This window comes from Chelonia mydas, chromosome 1 (assembly GCF_015237465.2).
Source record: "Chelonia mydas isolate rCheMyd1 chromosome 1, rCheMyd1.pri.v2, whole genome shotgun sequence".
Lineage (NCBI taxonomy): Eukaryota > Metazoa > Chordata > Testudines > Cheloniidae > Chelonia > Chelonia mydas.
The window spans coordinates 309729421-309747670 of record NC_057849.1 but is presented as its reverse complement, the minus strand read 5'-3'; the positions used below and the strand labels follow the sequence as shown (position 1 = coordinate 309747670).

The following is an 18250-nucleotide window of genomic DNA, read 5'->3' as shown; positions in this document are numbered from 1 at the left end:
TTGTGGTAAGTAAAGCAGTATTATTCCAGTTTTACACATCTGGAGTAGAGAAAGTAAGAGCCACATTTGTAAAGGTGTTTGGATACTTACAGACCAGGTGCCTAGCGAGATTTTCAACAATAGCTTAGTGCCTAACCCCCAATGATTTCAATGCACAGGTGATTTTGAAAATTCCAGTCGGCACTTATCTGCATCTTTAGGCATCTAACTACCTTTACAAATATGACCGTTAGTGACTTGGACTAGGCCAGACACACGCTCCTACCATTATATAGGCTTCTTTTACATAGCAATACTTTTTAAAAAATCTGTGTTTTGTTTTTGTTGTTTTAAAGTGAATTAGCCAAATAAAACTGAATATCACCCAGCACGGTGTATTCTGGTGAGGCTCTGATAAATGAGGATGCTGACAGCCTACTGCTACTTCTACTCAAGACAATGGTGCTTAAATAGAATAGTTTCTCTTTCTCAGCTAAAAGGATTTTAGAGTAATCAAGATTAGCACCACTTCTTACCTGAATTACCACAAGAATTCGAGACTCAGCTAATCCTTGCAGTAAACAAGTAAGCAGAGAAATCCCATTTACACCAAGGCTCCTGTTTGGTCCAATGACTATTAACATTAAGTCAGGTTGATAGCTATACGCTACAGGAAGAATGAATCCAAGTACAGCACAAAAGAAATTGTTTCTTTCAGCATCCTTTAACAAGAAACAGAAAACAATTTAACATTTATGTGAAACTCCAAAATCCCTGTATGTACCAAAAAACAGAGATTTTATTAAAAAATAAACAAAACAGAAATAAAGGAGAACAACTATAAAATACTTCTAGAATAGATCACTGTTGGAAACAGGATACTTGTCTGATCCCATGTAGTGTTCCTATTTTCATATGAATCATTATTTGTATTAATTACGCATCATGCATTATTCATCTCCCCTTTCATTACAACTCCACCCCTCCAGGACTAGTGTCAGAGGCCATTTTAACCTTCTTCAAGCTGTCACAACTTTGGTGCCTAAGATGTACTATACACAAATGGAGAAAAAAAAATAAAAAGGGGAGATTTTTAAAGGCCCAATGGCAGTTAGATGTCTAACTCCCATTTGTATCTTTGAAATTTCCCCCCCAATTTCATTAGTAAAAACTTGAATCAAATTGATAATCTTAGACACTACTGTCAGTTTTACGAACTAGTAAATATACTTGATTCTATTCTAACTTAATTTAAAAAAAAAAAAAGAAGAAGTCCTTTATCTTATTTGGTTTCCAGAATTTTTTAATGTACCTCTTTCCAGTTCAGAGAAATATGATATTTGGAGTTGGTCTTTTCAGTTTGTTGTTTCTGGCAAATGTTCATCAAAAGTATTTTTCTGTAGATAAAAAATACATTTCACTATTTTATCAACAACTTCTAATGAGATAATAAATAATACTAGTGAAATTAGTGAAAGTGGATATTAAAAATTATTCTTTGGACGATATTCGTGGCCCCTTATATAAATCTGATCTCAAGTTTATCTCAGCAGCAAACACTTCTGAATCATTGTAGTCCCTTGTTTAAATTGTGAAAAGTAAGATTAAAAAAGGTCAATACCAGTTAAAACTGAAATCTCAAAGTAAATTTTTTGTATTAAAGTTTTTGGGAAAATAATGGTCAAGCCACTTTTAGTGGAAAGAGGAGCTGGAGAAATAGGATATTGATATGTAAAGTTGGCCTTCAATAAAGAATTGTCCATTTGACTCTTCTTCCCCCCAGCCCCACATATGATTAGCAAGCACATTTTCATAGTATGCAATAAAGAAATAACTACTTTCACAGTACCAAAATTGGGAGACTATGCCAAGCTGGGGAAGAAGCTTAAGGAAATGGAGGCTCAGGTGATCTTCAGTGGGATTCTGCCTATTACTAGAGGAGGAGAATGAAGGTGAGACAAGATTCTGATGATCAACAGATGGCTCAGGAAGTGGTGCTATAAGGAGGGCTTTGGGATGGTTGACCACTGGGAGGCATTCATGGACAGACGACAGTTCTTGTGGGATGGACTCCACCTGAGTAGGGAGGAAAACAGACTTCTAGGATGGAGGTCGGCACAACTCATTAAAAGAGCTTTAAACTAGGAACTTAGGGGAGATGCTCATGTAATTTCCACACTTGATTTTAACATTGAGAGGGAGGAAAATCAAGTAAGAAAGGATACAGGAATGGAGAAAGGAACAGCAGTGGGTACAACAATGTACATTAAGAGGAAGAATAGTGGTGATACTGGCAGTAGAATGACTGTACCCAAATTGGGCAAGGAATGTCGGGGAAGCCAAGCAGCAACAATTAAGACGTTTGTACACCAATGCGGGGATCCCGGGTAACAAAATGGAGGAACTAGAACTATTGGTGCAGGAAGTGAAACCAGATATTATAGGGATAACAGAAACAGGGTGGAATCGTAGACATGGACTGGAGTACAGGTATTGAAGAGTATGTGCTGTTCAGGAAAGACAAATAAAAGGCAAAGGTGGTAGAGTAGCATTGTATATTAATGATAAGATAGACGTAAAGAAATTAGAAGTGATGGAATGGATAAGATAAGAGTCTGTCTGTGCCAAAATCACTTTGGGGAAGAAAGCTTCTAGAAGTTCCCCTGACATAGTGCTTGGGGTGTGCTACAGACCACCAGGATCCAATTTGGATATGGATATGAACCTCTTTAATGTTTTTAATGAAATAAATAGTACTGGAAATTGTGCGATTATGGGAGACTTTTAACTTCCCAAATATAGATTGGAGGACAAGTGCTACCAATAATAGTAGGGCCCAGATTTTCCTGGATGTGATAGCTGACTGATTTCTTCTCCAGCTAGTCGCTGAAGCAACAAGAGGTGATGCCATTTTAGATTTGGTATTCGCGAGTAGTGAGGACCTCATAGAAGAACTGGTTGTAGAGGACAGCCTTGGTTTGAATGATCATGAGCTAGTTCAGTTTAAATGCAAGGATAAACAAAAATAGATCTGCAACAAGGTCCCTTGATTTTAAGATCTAACTTTAAACAATTAAGGGAATTAGTGAGGGAGATGGACTGAACTGAAGAACTCAAGGATCTGAAGATGAAGGAGGCTTGGAATTACTTTAAGTCATAGTTGCAGGAACTATCTGAAGCCTGCATCCCTAGTAAGGGGAAAATGTTTCTAGGGAAGAGTGGCAGAGCAAGCTGGATGAGCAAGCATCACAAAACAGGTGATGAAGAGAAAGCGGAAAAGCCCACAAGGAATGGAAGAGGGGAGGGATCAGCAAGGAAAGCTAGCCTCTTGGAGGTAAGAAAGTGTAGGGATAAAGTGAGAATTCCCAAAAGCCAAGCAGAATTGGATCTTGCAAAGGAAATTAAAATCAACAGTAAAAGGTTCTATAGCCATATAAATAAGAAGAAAAGAAGGAAAGTAGAAGTGGGACTGCTAAACACTGAGGATGGGGGTGGAGAGTAAATATTATCTAGGCCTAGCCCAACACCTAAACAAATAGTTTGCCTCAGTTTTTAATAAGGGTAACGAAGAGCTTAGGGGTAGTGGCTGAGTGGCTAATGGCAATGAGGATGTGGAGGTAGAAATTACCGCATCTGAGGTGGAAGTCAAAACTCATACATCTTAATGGGACTAAATCAGGGAGCACGGATCACCTCCATCCAAGAATATCAAAGGAGCTGGCACATGAAATTGCAAGTCCAATAACAAGGATTTTTAATGAATCTGTAAACTCGGGGGTTGTACCCTATGACTAGAGAATTGCTAATATAGTTCCTATTTTTAAGAAAGGGGGGAAAAGTGATCCCGGACACTACAGACCTGTTAGTTTAACCTTAGTTGTATGCAAGGTCTTTGGAACAAATTTTGAAAGAGAAAGTAATTAAGGACAGAGGTGAACGGTAACTGGGATAAAATACATTATAGTTTTACAAAAGGTGGATTGTGCCAGACCAACCAGATCTCCTTCTTTGAAAAGATAACTGATTTTTTTAGACAAAGGAAATGCAGTAGATCTAATCTACCTGGATTTCAGTAAGACATTTGATACAGTTCCACATGGGAAATTAGTTAAATTGGAGAAGATGGGGATTCATATGAGCATTGAAAAGTGGATAAGGAACTGGTTTAAGGGTGGGACTACAACAGTTCATATTGACAAGTGAACTGTCAGGCTTGAGGGAGGTTACAAGTGGAGTTCCTCAGGGATTGGTTTTGGGACCAATCTTATTTAATCTTTTTATGACTGACCTTGGCACAAAAAGTGAGTGTGAGCTAATAAAATTTGTGGCTGACACAAAGTTGGGAGGTATTGCCAATATGGAGGAGGACCAGAATATCCTAAAAGAAGATATGGATGACCTTGTAAACTGGAGTAATAGAAACAGGATAAAATTTAATAGTGCAAAGTGCAAGATCATGTATTTAGGGACTAACAAGAATTTCTGCTATAAACTGGGGACTTACCAGTTGGAAGTGACAGAGGAGGAGAAAGACCTGGATGTATTGGTTGATCACAGGATGACTATGAACCATGAGTTTGATGTGGCTGTGAAAAAGGCTAATGCAGTCCTAGGATGCATCAGGTGAGGTATTTCCAGTAGAAACAGGGAAGTGTTAGTATCATTATACACCTCTACCCAGATATAACGCGACCCGATATAACGGGGGTTCGCATACAACACGGTAAAGCTCCGACACGCTGCTCTGAGCGGCATGTTAAGGGGGCTGGGCTGGGGCGTCAGGGGCTCCTCCCCACCCCCCAGGGTCTGGGAGGAAGGGGCTGAAGGGGGCACTTTTGGGGGCCCCGCAGTCCCAGAGTGGCCTGGGGGATTAGCCGGGGGCAGCCCGCTCCACTTCCCTCACCCCGTCCCCAGCCATGTCGCTCGGGGGAGGGGGAAGGGACCCTCCCCCCCCCCACCCGCACTCACCAGCGGTGGGAAGTGGAGCAGCCCGGCCCCAGCCTGCTCTACTCCACCAGCTCCCAGCCGTGGTGCTCCACTTCCTGCTGCAGGTGAGTACAGGAGGCGTCCTTTCCCCAACGCTTCCCGCCACCAGTGAGTGAGGGGAGGTTAGGGAAAGGACGCCCTCTGTACTCACCGGTGGCGGGAAGCGGAGCGCTGTGGCTGGGAGGTGGCGGAGTGGAGCGGGCTGGGGCCGTGTTGCTCCGCTTCCTGCTGCTGCCGCCGGTGAGTGCCTGTCATGGGGCGGGGGGTACGGAGAGGGGTCGGAGCAGTCAGGGGACAGGGAGCAGGGGGGTTGGGTGGGGGTGGTCAGGGAACAAGGAAAGGGGGGCCCAAAGCAAGTTCAATATAACGCAGTTTCACCTATAACGCGGTGAGATTTTTTTTTTGTCTCCCGAGGACCATGTTATATCGGGGTAGAGGTGTATAAGGCACTGTTGAGACTTCATCTGGAATACTTTGTGCAATTCAGGTCTCCAGGGTTTAAGAAAGATGAATTCAAATTGAAACAGGTACAGAGAAGGGCTACTAGGATAATCCAAGGAATGGAAAACCTACCTTATAAGAGGAGACTCAAAGAGTGTGGCTTGTTTAGCCTAACCAAAAGAAGGCTAAGGGGAGATTTGATTGCTCTCTATAAATACATCAGAGGGATAAATACCAGGGAGGGGGAAGAATTATTTAAGTTAAGCCCCAATGTGGACATAAGAACAAATGCATATAAACTGACCATCAATAAGTTTAGGCTCAAAATTAGGCAAAGGTTTCTAACCATCAGAGGAGAGAAGTTGTGGAACAGTCTTCCAAGGGGAGCAGTGGGGTAAAAAACCAAACTGACTTCAAGACTGAGCTTGATAAATGTATGGAAGGGATGACATGATGGGACTGCCTATGATGGCATGTGGCCCACTGGTGACCGCCAGTAGCAAAAATCCCCAATGGCCAGAGACAGGACACTAGATGGGGAGGGCTCTGAGCTACTACAGAGAATTTTTTCCCAGGGATCTGCCTGGTGGGTCTTACCCATATGCTCAGCGACTAATTGATCGCCATATTTGGGGTCAGGAAGGAATTTTCCCCTAGGTCAGATTGGCAGAGACCCTGGGGGTTTTTTGCCTTCCTCTGCAGCATGGGGCCCGGGTCACTTGCAGGTTTAAATAGTGAATTCTCTGTAATCTTGAAGTCTTTAAACTCTGATTTGAGGACTTCAGTAACTCAGCCAGAGGTTAGGGATCTATTACAGGAGTGGGTGGACGAGGGGAACCATCAAGATCATGTAAAGTTTGAGTCTAATGTCACAATTGGCTTGCCCCACAAACCTCTACACAGCATTATTATTTATTAGGACCCCATTGTGCTATGTGCTGTATACACACAATATGCCTACATCTGTACAAACAACAAGAAACTTCCTTCCATGTTAGGTTCTAATACTGAGATAGTTTGATACCGTTTAGCAAATTCAAGTCCTACATGGTATTTTGTATACATTTTGGAATAGACTGTGTCTTCAAGGCACAGCTCTGTGATGAGCATGTGTAGTCATATTAGCCCAGATCCTCAAAGATACTTAGGTTCCTAGCTTCCACTGAAATCAACTAAATTTCAACCATTGATTTCAGTGGAAGTCTAAATACCTTCGAGAATCTGAGCCATTGCTCTGCTGGGATTGCCAAGACAGCCTCCAGCCCCCATGGTAACACCCACTGGAGGTGACTCAGATGGAGGAAATCTTGTGTCCCCTGTGACCCACATGGATCCTGGAGGAACAGTTGTGGACTGGGGCCAGCAGCAGGGAGGTCTTTTGTCTCTGCAGCCGTTCTGTGCCCCTGGTAGCTTTCCATTCCCCATGGCTGGCTAGGGAACCCCCTCAAAGAGGGGTCCTAGCCATGTAGAGACCCCCATGGAAAAGATAATATAGCCATTTTGTAGATAAACTGCAGAGTTGGGTGGGAAATGATGTATGCATGCCCTCTCCTTGCTATCTGCCCAGTCCTGCTTCTTCCTCTCCTAATACAGATCTAGAGAACAACATAGAGTCCCACTGAGTCTAGGGTTCTAGATGAGCATGGGCAAGGTGACCCCCCGCTAACCCTTTTACAGCATGCATCATACAGTTCCTAATCATGGTGCCAGTTCTATTGGTTGTTCAAGAGGGCATGACCATGGTCTGACCCTTTGTTGAGGCTGGTTTCACTGTTGTTCTAGCCTGGAGCTGGCATTACCTCAGACAAGGACTGGGAACGTATCTGGCCCCTCTGTAGGGGCACATGAATGTGAAGGCAAAAGATATTTTGTGCCTTCTCCCCACCATCACATTCACCTGTGCTGGCTCTTAGTGACTTAAATAAAGCATCTGTGATTAACAGCAATACATTTGATCACATATTGCTCTTTTTAGATCCCTTTTTTAAATAGCCTGTCATTTCAATCTCAATTTTCAATAATATCGAAAAGGATTATACTTTAAACCTACAACAAAACCTACCCGAGACAACCCTTATAAGGCAACCTTCTGTCTTTAGAGGCCATCCCAAAATATCCCTAAACATACTGAGTACAATTCTGCCCCAACTTTATTAGGTATCAACTCCATTAAACAACTAATGTTTTTGGGTAGTCATTTAATGCAAGTTTCCTCAGACATATGTGCACCTAGAATCATTTATAAATGATCCTCTGGGATTTAATCACCTGAAACGAATGGAAAGTCTTACCCATCATCTAAATCGAGTTCAAGATCCACATCTCCAACAACTATGCAGAGGACTCTACAGAACACAAAAAATAATTATGTCTGTGTGTGTGTGTGTGTGCGTGTGTGCGTGTGTATGTATAACACACACAACTTACATTTATAAGTTTCTAACTTTTAAAAACATGCAGTGCAATTAAGTAATCAGTACAAGAGAAAATCTGAAAACGTGGCCATTTAGCTAAGGGGGTTTACGTGTGTGGAAGAGAATTCAATCCAGAAAAAATAATAAACAACCGGGGTCTTCTCTGAATTTGACCTATTAGCAATATAAAAAACAATGGGATAGCATACGGGTTCATGACAGTTCAGGACAAAAAAAAACAAATAAAACAACAGGCTGATAAAAATAATGGGGACTTAGGCAATCAAAAAACAGAGTTAGAAAAACTGTTATTTAACAATCACTCTTAAAATGTTGAGTTTTGCCTTTGATAACTAGATAGCTTTATGGTCACATTTACAGGGTTGCCTATATTTAGTATAGGCAATGCTACACATATTGAGGTGATGTTGTTTCATTACAGAGGCAAATGAAATGTTTTTAAGGCAGCCCATTGTAGTTTATAAACTTGCATCACATTTTCAAATTTTATAAGAGAGCGCCATGTCCAATGAGCATAGCTCACCTTTGTAATCCAAAATCAAAGCAGTGCTTTAGTGCAAAGGTTGTAGAAACAGAAGCCAGAGATGATTCTGCAATTCCATTGCACACCTAAAAATAAAAATTTGTATTATGATTTATTGAACCTGTTTTTGTCTATACATTATATATAAATGCAAACAAAGCTACAGCTGTGTGAAAGGAACATTAATGATGTAGCCTAACAAGATTGGTAAAAGTCCTCGTGGCCCACTACCTGCAAAGAGGATGTGTTTGGTTGTTATGCTACATAGTTGCTCTGTTTGGCAACCTATTTAAAAGCGTTGTTCTATGCTGAAAAGTGACTCTGTAAAAATGTCACCATGGGGTTCCATGTTTATTGTCACTCAATGACTTACAGATAAATCTGCTCAGTTTACAAGTAGGCACTGCTCAAGAGGAACAAACACTGGTCTGGGAATCAGGCTGTGCCGAGTTCTAACTGTCACTGTCATTGTGATCTTGGCCAAGTCCCTTCACCTTCCCATCTCCCTATCTGAACAATACCTACCCCCTGCAAAGATTAAATTAGCTAATGTCTGTGTCATGTCTTCAGATGCTACATAAATATGGAGTAAAACAAGGATTTCCCAACTCCCAGCACGGGAAGCTCAGCCTAGAATCTGAAAGTCAAAATGGGAACTTTTTGGATTTTGAACAGTAAAGGTTCTCCAACTGCAATTTAGTTATTAGTTCTCTTGACTGTTGTACAATCCAGCTCCCTCTCCCAGAGCTGCATGGGGTTGGTAATGTTAGCAGACATAAAAAAACTTGCTTTTGCCACCAACATCTGCAAATATGACTCTAAATATCAATAGCAGGAAGCAGACCTGTTGAGTACGAAGGGGTCATTTTGACAGTTACTTTTCTGACAAGTACTGCACTTTAGAATGAGATGTTCATCCAGAGAGAAAGTTTGCAACTGTACAATGACAAAATACAAACTCATTTATGTTTCGCTTGTTATTTGTAATTCTTCTGGTCACTCCTGCTATTTGTTGATAACAGTTGTGTTTAAATATAGTCTTGATACTTCAAAGCCCATCTTTCCTTAGTTCTTGATCCTGCAGTGAAATCACCACACTGAATTTGGGGTACCACATTAATTTTCATGGCAATACACTGTGATGTTTTAAACAAAACAAAGAGGATTATTGCTTCGCTGGAGAGTTAAACAGAGAGAAAAGCTCAGTTCTGAGTAAACAGATATAATAATAAAAGGGCTAAACTGTACATTTAACATGCAACCCATAATAAGGGAGAATGCCTAACTGCACTGCCCTAATGGTAGGACCAAAAGGAAAAATTACTCCCAATGTGCACTGGGGAAGGAATAATTTGAGACGCTCCTTTATGGGGTGCAACATACTCCATTTGCATTGTCATGGCTCTACCTTCTCCCCTCCCAGTTTTGCATGAAGCATCAAGTGCACAGCCCTCTGCACTCTCTTAAGAGTCAGAGCAATGATCTGGGTAGGCCTACAGAACAAGGGGATTCTTGCTCCCTCATATGCCCCTGCTCACATAAAGGCAGGGCACAATCTTGATCAAACACAATCAGAAAACTTACTGAAGTAAGCTGCTGTTCATATATATTTTCTCTCATCTTTCCCATTTACTCTAGTAAGTAGTCACAATTTTAACACAGATACAATCTGATGGAGACTAGCAGGATAGGAAAAGACACAACTAATATTGAGCTAACACTGAAGAACAATTTAAGAGCAGAAGAAAAACAATATAGGCAGTTAATATTACCTTCTTCTTTAGTATTTTATCTAGGACAGCCACCACATTCTGAAGAGAGAGTAAAGTTCTCTCTTCCTTCACAAGTTCTGCATCAAATGCACTGTAAAATAAGTTTTTTAAAACTAATTAAAAATTGGGTTATGAATAATAATCTGTTATATTCTGAATAGTATACTAATGTTAATTAATAAATGTTTCTAAAGCATTTTGTAAGTGCTACACATTTGTCCTCAAAGAACTAGAGATGGTCAGAGGATGACAATATTGTTTCATGACAATTTTTGAGATCTTGAACTTTGTTTTCACTCCACAAAACCCTTTGGGACACTTTCCAAAACAGAATTGTGTTGAAACAGTTGTTTATGGATTGAAAAGCTCAGGTTTTCAATTCAGGTCTCCCTCTACCTCTCTCTGGTCAGAAGTGAACAGAGAGCCCTGGCCCTCAGAAAACTTCCTACTGCAAACTTCATTGAAATCGGTATGTTTCTGCAAAATGTTTTAGTTTTGGAAACAAAAAACAAACAAAAAACCAACAACAGTATATTTGATTAAATTACTTTTAGTCACAAATGTTCTGACAAGCTCTACAAAGAGCTTTGCCAACATGGGAGATATATATCATTTACCTCATTTTGCTGATGGAGAAACTGAGGCAGAGGTTAAGGAAGCCAAGGCCAAAGAGAAAGTTAGTATCAGAGAACTAGGATTAGAAGACAAGAGTCACTGGTTTCCAGTCCTGTGGTCAAATCACTATACCATGCCCACTCCACAACATTAAGTTGACAGCCACATAAATAAAACCAACCTGACAAGAGTTTTCAGTTCTTGTGCATTCATTTCCATCTCCACTTGAACAGATATTGGTAGCAAACGTGCATCAGCTTTAGAGACAATTGCTGCTGCTGTTTTAACAGAAGGTACTGGAAAGAGAATTTTTTTCATGTGTGATTCCAAAAACCTGTCTATTTTGATAGCTTCATCACTGTTAGTCTTCCCAACCACTTGCTTTGCTGTGGGATGTGTACTAGTTTGATTTAGCTCAGCCTCCATCATCTGTTTTGACTTGGTAACGAGATTGTGTAAAGGAGTTGCTTCTAGAAAAAAAAAAATGCATTTTTTGGGTTCATAAGTATCATAAAGCACAAGTGTAATTCCTAGGCCTAAAAATGTTATATATTAACATGTACAGTAATTGCATTTATTTACCATAGAGGGGTGCATTTGCCTGGCTGGTGCAAATATATATTTTCAGGTGCTGATTTCAACATATTTATGCTACAAAGAAATATGTAATTTTCAGAAGTGATATTTGGCATTCTTGTTTTCCTAATAATATGGCTTCAACCTTCCTTTGGTTAATATGAAAGATAAGCAAATAAAGCTGTTTCTAGAAGTTTTTATTTGCAGTGTAAAATAAATTGTTCTGTATTCTTTGATGCCCCAATCCTACAGGTACTTAACTGAATTAACTGCACTGAGTTCATCAGAACAATTCATGTACTTAAAGTTATGCACCTGTATAAGTGTTTGCAGGAAGTGTTTGCAGGATTGGGGCCTAAAGGTATGCTCATCCTTGAATAAAAGCCATAAACATTACTGGGAATATCTGTGTAAATCTCAAGAGATTAGAATCCTAAATATGATGCTTTTACCCAACAAACTCAATTTGAAAAAAACCTACAATGTGTACCATTAGCTGGGATGGACCACAGTAGAAGGAACGAAACAAACAACATGGAAGGAATATTTTTCAGAACATGTACCGCTTTTATATTCTGAATTGGTGGAATGATTCAGCAGAAAGAAAACCAGTTGCAGTTAGCAAGGTTTTTGCCTCAAAGGAATATCACTAGTAGTTGTAAGAAGAAAGCAAAATAAATTAACAAACAGAAAAAGAACACACAATATTCCTCAGCATGAGATTTAACCCAGACTTATGACACTGGTGCCAAGCCTTCACAAAAGCATCCTCTGCCCCTCTGTCTCTCAAGCAGCCAATCTGAGCAAGCATACAAAAGGGAGGAGGAAGCTGACCAAATGTTAACCCTTTGCTCACTGGGGACCAAATACTGATTGTGCATCCTGTCATACATATTAGCTCTTCCAACCAAGGATGTCACAGCATTTTTGAGGCACTGAGGACCAGATTTTCAGCTGGAGTAAGTAAATCAGTGGAGCTATAAAAATAGAAAACTCAATAATAATGGTGGATTTCAATTATCCCCATATTGACTAGGTACAGGACAGGATGCAGAGATAAAGTTTCTAGACTTTCTAGACCTTCTTGGAGCAGCTAGCCCTGGAACCCACAAGGGGAGAGGCAATTCTTGATTTAGTCCTAAGCGGAGCACAGGATCTGGTGCAAGAGGTGAATATAGTTGAACCGCTTGGTAATAGTAACCATAATATAATTAAACTAAACATCCTTCGGGGCGGGGGGAAATACCAGAGAAGCCCACCACAGTAACATATAACTTCAGAAAGGGGAACTACACAAAAATGAGGAAATTAAAAGGAACAGTAACAAGAGTGAAATGACTGAAAGCTGCAGGTAAACTTTAAAAAACACTGTAATAGAGGCTCAAATTAAATGTATACCCCAAAATTTAAAAAAAAATAGTAAGATGAACAAAAAGTGCCACCATGGCTAAAAAACAGAGTGAAAGTGGTGGTTAGAAGCAAAAAGTAGAAAGGAGCATAAACTCTGGCAAGGAATAAATGGTCAGTTTTCAGAATAGAGAGAGGTAAATAGTGGTATCCCCCAGGGATCTGTACTGGAACATATTCATAAATGTTGAAAATATTCATAAATTATTTGAAATAGGGGTAAACAGTGAGGTGACAAAGCATGCAGATGATACAAAATTACTCAAGAAAGTTAAGTTAAGTCCAAAGCTGACTGAGAAGCATTACAAAGGGATCGAACAAAACTGGGTGACTGAGCAACAAAATGGTAGATGAAATTCAAATGTTGATATATGAAAAGTAATGCACATTTGAAAACATAATCCCAACTATACATACAAAATGATATGGTCTAAATTTGATGTTATCACTCAAGAAAGATCTTGGAGTCATTATGGATAGTTCTCTGAAGACATCCACTCAATATGCAGCGACAGTCAAAAAGGCTAACAGAAAGTTAGGAACCATTAGGAAAGGGATAGCTAATCAGTAAGGCTAGGTTTTAGTCCTGGGTATTTTTAGTAAAAGTCATGGACAGGTCATGGGCAGTAAACAAAAATTCACAGCCCATGACCTGTTCATGACTTTTACTATATACCCCTAACTAAAACTTGGGCAGGGGGCCACAGGTGCTGGGGCAGGTGGCCTGGGACCCCGCCGGTGCTGGGGGAAGTTGGATGGTTGGTAGGGCTGGCAGAGGCTCACTACCCGGCTCCGCATGTCCCTGCAGCTCCTAGGTGGCAGAGGAGCAATGGGGGCTTTGCGCGCTGCTCCTGCCACCAGCTCCGGCTGCACAGCTCCTATTGGCCGGGAACCACAGCCAATGGGAGCTGCGGGGCAGGGGCCTATGGGCACGGGCAGCACACAGAGCCCCCTGGTCCTTCCACTGCCTAGGAGCTGCAGGGCCATGCCAGTGGGAACCGGGGAGCCCCCCACCCCGAGGTAAGCACCCACACACACACTGCCCAACCCCCTGCCCCTAACCCTGAGTCCCCTCCCACACCCCTGAACTGCTGCTGGCCCAGGGGCTGCCCAAATTGGGCAGCCCCTAAGCCAGCACTGGCAGCTGCAGAAGTCACAGAGATCACGGAAAGTCACGAAATCCATGACTTCCATGACCTCCATGACAGACTCGCAGCCTTACTAACAAGACAGTAAATATCATAATGTCACTATATAAATCCAAGGTACACCTCCACCTTGAATACTAAATACAGTTCTGATCACCCCATCTCAAAAAAGATATATTGGAATTGGAAAAGGTACAGAGAAGGGCAACAAAAATGATTAGGGGTATGGGACAGCATCCATATGAGGAGAGATTAATAAGACTGGTACTGTTCAGCTTGGAAAAGAGACGACTACATGGGGGACGTGATAGAGGTCAATAAAATCATAACTGGTGTGGAGAAAGTGAGCAAGGGAGTGTTATTTACCCCTTCACATAACACAAGAATAAGGGGTCATCCAATGAAATTAATAAGCATCAGGTTTAAAAACAAACAAATGAAAGTACTTTTTCACACAACGTACAGTCAACCTGTGAAACAGGATGTGTGAAGGCCAAAACCATAACAAGGTTCAAAAAAGAATTAGATAAGTTCATGGAGGATAGGTCCATCAATGGCTATTAGCCAAGATGGTCAAGGATGCAACTCCATGCTTAGGGCGTCCCTAAGCTTCTGACTGCCAGATGCTGGGACTGGACGACAAGGGATGGATCAGTTGAGAATTGCCCTGTTTTGTCCATTCTCACTGAAGCATTTGGCATTGGCCACCGTTGGAAGACAGGATATTGAACTAGATAGACCATTGGTTTGACCCCAAGTGGCCATTTTTATGTTCTTATGAGCTATGCCAAATTACACCAGCAAAGAATTTGGCCCTGAATAGTGATCCCTCACAATACTTCCATGAAGTAGGTAGGTTATTTGAACCTATGGATATTAATTATAAATCTTTTCTGGAGTTCAAGTATTTATCACATTTATCAATCACATTAGCAAAAAGAAACAGAAGACCAATTACCTTCATACATCAGACATTTCCAGTATGGTTTATGTGCAGCTCTCACATTTTGTATAGACTCAACAGCACTACAAAAGATAAGTGATTAGCATCATCAGTTCAGATGAAAATATAGGGAAGGTTGCCAAGCTGAACATAAGACTCCATTTCTGAAGTCTTTGCTAGAAAAACACAGAGAAGGGCATGTTACTTGGAATGATTACTTGCAAGTGTCAGCCACAGAAAATGAAAGAGAATGTGTAGTGTCGTAGTCCTGTATCAGCTATCGACTGAGTACAGAGCTTGTTTGTGAGCAAGAGAGACACCAGATGTGCTCACTATACCATCCTTTAATGCTCTGCCCGCAGGTATGGCTGAGGTTAGCTTGAATAAGGTATTTCTCACACAGTGCAACCTAGAGGCTGAACAGTATAATACAGTTTAGTGTTCCATTACATGAACACATTGCTTTCCATATCTTTCAGTACCTTAGAAGCGTATACACCTTTACAATGTTGAGTGAAATCCTGGCCCTCAAGATGTCAGTGGCAAAACTGCCACTGACTTCAATGAGGCCAGGATTTTACCGATTGTCTTGCATCTTTCCATTGCTTCAGCAGATTAAGACACCAATCCTGCAATCACATCTATCCATGCATACACTTGTGGAGCCCTCTTGAAATCAGTGGGGCTCTGTGCAGGCATAAGGAGCAGATGCAACACAGTTTTGGGACCTAAGAAAACAGCGATATATCCTTTGCTATTTCATTGTGTTGGAACCAATAGGTCTTTTTCCATATTATTATTATTAAGTACATTACAGTAGCATCTACAAGCCTCATCCAGGGACCAGGGCCCTACTGTGCTGGGTCAAAAGGCGACAGAAGTGGGGGGGGCCACCGGCACCTGAACTGTGGCCCCACCCCTTCCCCGCGAGCCTCTGCCCTTGCGTCGCTCCTTCTCCCCAAGCCCCTGCCCTCTCACCATCCCTTCCCCAAAGGCCTTGCCCCCACACTGCCTCTTCCCCCGAGGCCCCACCTCCCACTAGCTCCTCTCTGCCCCCTCCCCGTCACTTGCCCTTACAGTCAGTAAAAAGTGGAAGGGCACAGCCCTCCCACTTTTAAGTGATGCAGCCCCTGGTCCCCCTGTTCCAGCGCCCTTGACTGGGTGTCGTACAAACAGTAAGTAAAGAGAGAGTTGCTGCCCCCAAAGATATTACAATCTAGATTCATGACAAGATGTTGTGTGCATTCATAGCTCACCCCCACTGGCTGTTATCATCTGGTATTGCCAGTCACGGCATTAGGAGTTCAGCTTTGACTGAGGTGGATGTCTATAGAGAAACGAGGCTTAAGGATAGAGATAGTAAAAAAAATTCCCCTCCTGAGTTCTTTCACATTTTAATCTTAATTGGAAATAATCCCAGAAAAGGAAAACAAAACCAGAAATACATGGATCATTTTGAAGTGGGAGTGATCAGAGTCAGAAAAATAATGCATTGTAGCAGCATATTAAAGCCCTGATTCAGCAAGGTATTATAAGCACATGCTTAACTGTCCCATTGATGGAACTATTCATGTGCTTAAGGCTAGGCATGTGCTTATGTATCTTTCTGAACTGGGGCGTGACTTCTTAATTTGCATTTATCAATATCATAATATTGTTTAATATTTTTGAGCATCAGGATTAAAAATGTAAGGAATGAGCACTTTAATTATTTTCTGGAAATTGTAGCATTTTTAATGAAATGTTCTGTTTCCCACATTCAGGTTTTAAGGTAGTTTTCTTTACACTTTTAGGCTTGATGATAAAAGTAGAAAAAATAGTATGAAATGCCCATGTGACTCGACTTCTAGCTCACACTCCAATAGCTCTAGTTCAATGTACAATCAGCGTCTTCCATAAACAAGAAGAACAGACACATATAGCACGAAACAAAATATTTCTTGATCCATACCTTAAGCACGGTGCCATTTCTCCAGAGATCTGGGGGAGAGGGTCTCTAAGCAAAGTTTTTACAGTCATGCAGACTGATTCAGACAATGACTTCAAATGGTATCCACCCTAGGAAAATTAAACTATGTTTTGTGCAATGCAAAGAACAAATACATACTAAATAAACTATCTGTAAAACTTGCTTGTAGAAAGTATATTTTTTCATTTAAAAATATTCTACATCCACCTTTTGAAATATGCCTGCATGTTAGCTAAATGGAAAGTAGGATCTAATGGCTAGTGCCATGGAAATAAATAGTCAGCTACAGTTTCTGTTTCAGTCTGAAAACACTTAGTCAGAAGCAACTTGTTAAAATACGTCATTGTGAAATGACACCAATGAGCATAATATGGTTTGACTGCATTACTGGAAATCAGTTATGATCTTACCAAAAAAAAATAAAATAAAATAAAAAATTGGGAAACTTGGGGTGAGGTTCCGTACTGAGCCACTAAAGGTACGTCTACACTGCAATTAAAAACCCACGGCTGGCCCTTGCCTCAGGCTCACAGGGCTCAGGCTAAGGGGCTGTTTAATTGCAGTGTAGATGTTTAGCCTGAGCTCTGGGACCCTCCCACCTCGCAGGATCCTAGAGTGCTTTCACAAGGGGACTCCTCACCCAGCTGGAACAAGGAATTTTAGGGCCCCTTTATACTGCTCCGGCCCTCTTACCCAACATAAAAGGGTCAGAATTGGGGGGGTGAGGATCTCACCCATGATGCTTTCATCTCTATTAAACTCATTTCCATCTGCAAGTATCTATTCTGATATACACCTTAGTGCTCAAAGGTTGCAACACTGACACCTCTGGAGACTGAAATCCACTATTCATCTATTGACAGGTACAGAATGGTAAAAGACCAATGTATCATAGAATCATAGAATATCAGGGTTGGAAGGGACCTCAGGAGGTCATCTAGTCTAACCCCCTGCTCAAAGTAGGACCAATCCCCAACTAAATCATCCCAGCCAGGGCTTTGTCAAGCCTGACCTTAAAAATTTCTAAGGAAGGAGATTCCACCACTGCCCTAGGTAACGCATTCCAATGTTTCACCACCCTCCTAGTGAAAAAGTTTTTCCTAATATCCAACCTAAACCTCCTCCACTGCAACTTGAGACCATTACTCCTTGTTCTGTCATCAGCTACCACTGAGAACAATGTAGATCCATCCTCTTTGGAACCCCCTTTCAGGTAGTTGAAAGCAGCTATCAAATCCCCCCTCATTCTTCTCTTCCGCAGACTAAACAATCCCAGTTCCCTCAGCCTCTCCTCATAAGTCATGTGTTCCAGTCCCTTAATCATTTTTGTTGCCCTCCGCTGGATGTTTTCCAATTTTTCCACATCCTTCTTGTAGTGTGGGGCACAAAACTGGACACAGTACTCCAGATGATGGACTTGCAAAAATATCCATAATGCAGCCTTGTTCTTAATGGA

The 18250-nt window shown here is 41.3% G+C and overlaps 1 protein-coding gene across 4 annotated transcripts in view; it reads right to left on the bottom strand.

Annotated features, from left to right (window-relative positions):
• The window catches only part of HDAC10 (histone deacetylase 10), a 38214-nt gene that overhangs the window by 9036 nt on the left and 10928 nt on the right, over positions 1–18250 (bottom strand). For 3 of the 4 annotated variants that reach the window (XM_037889008.2, XM_037889010.2, XM_043550547.1), the window contains 8 exons: positions 16777–16883; positions 14841–14908; positions 10933–11221; positions 10137–10227; positions 8365–8450; positions 7698–7751; positions 1292–1376; positions 516–701 (listed from right to left, as the gene is read on the bottom strand). In XM_037889008.2, the coding sequence (XP_037744936.1) occupies positions 516–701; positions 1292–1376; positions 7698–7751; positions 8365–8450; positions 10137–10227; positions 10933–11221; positions 14841–14908; positions 16777–16883 (966 nt within the window). The remainder of the gene's footprint in view (positions 1–515; positions 702–1291; positions 1377–7697; positions 7752–8364; positions 8451–10136; positions 10228–10932; positions 11222–14840; positions 14909–16776; positions 16884–18250) is intronic. The other variant, XM_037889009.2, reaches the window with a different exon arrangement.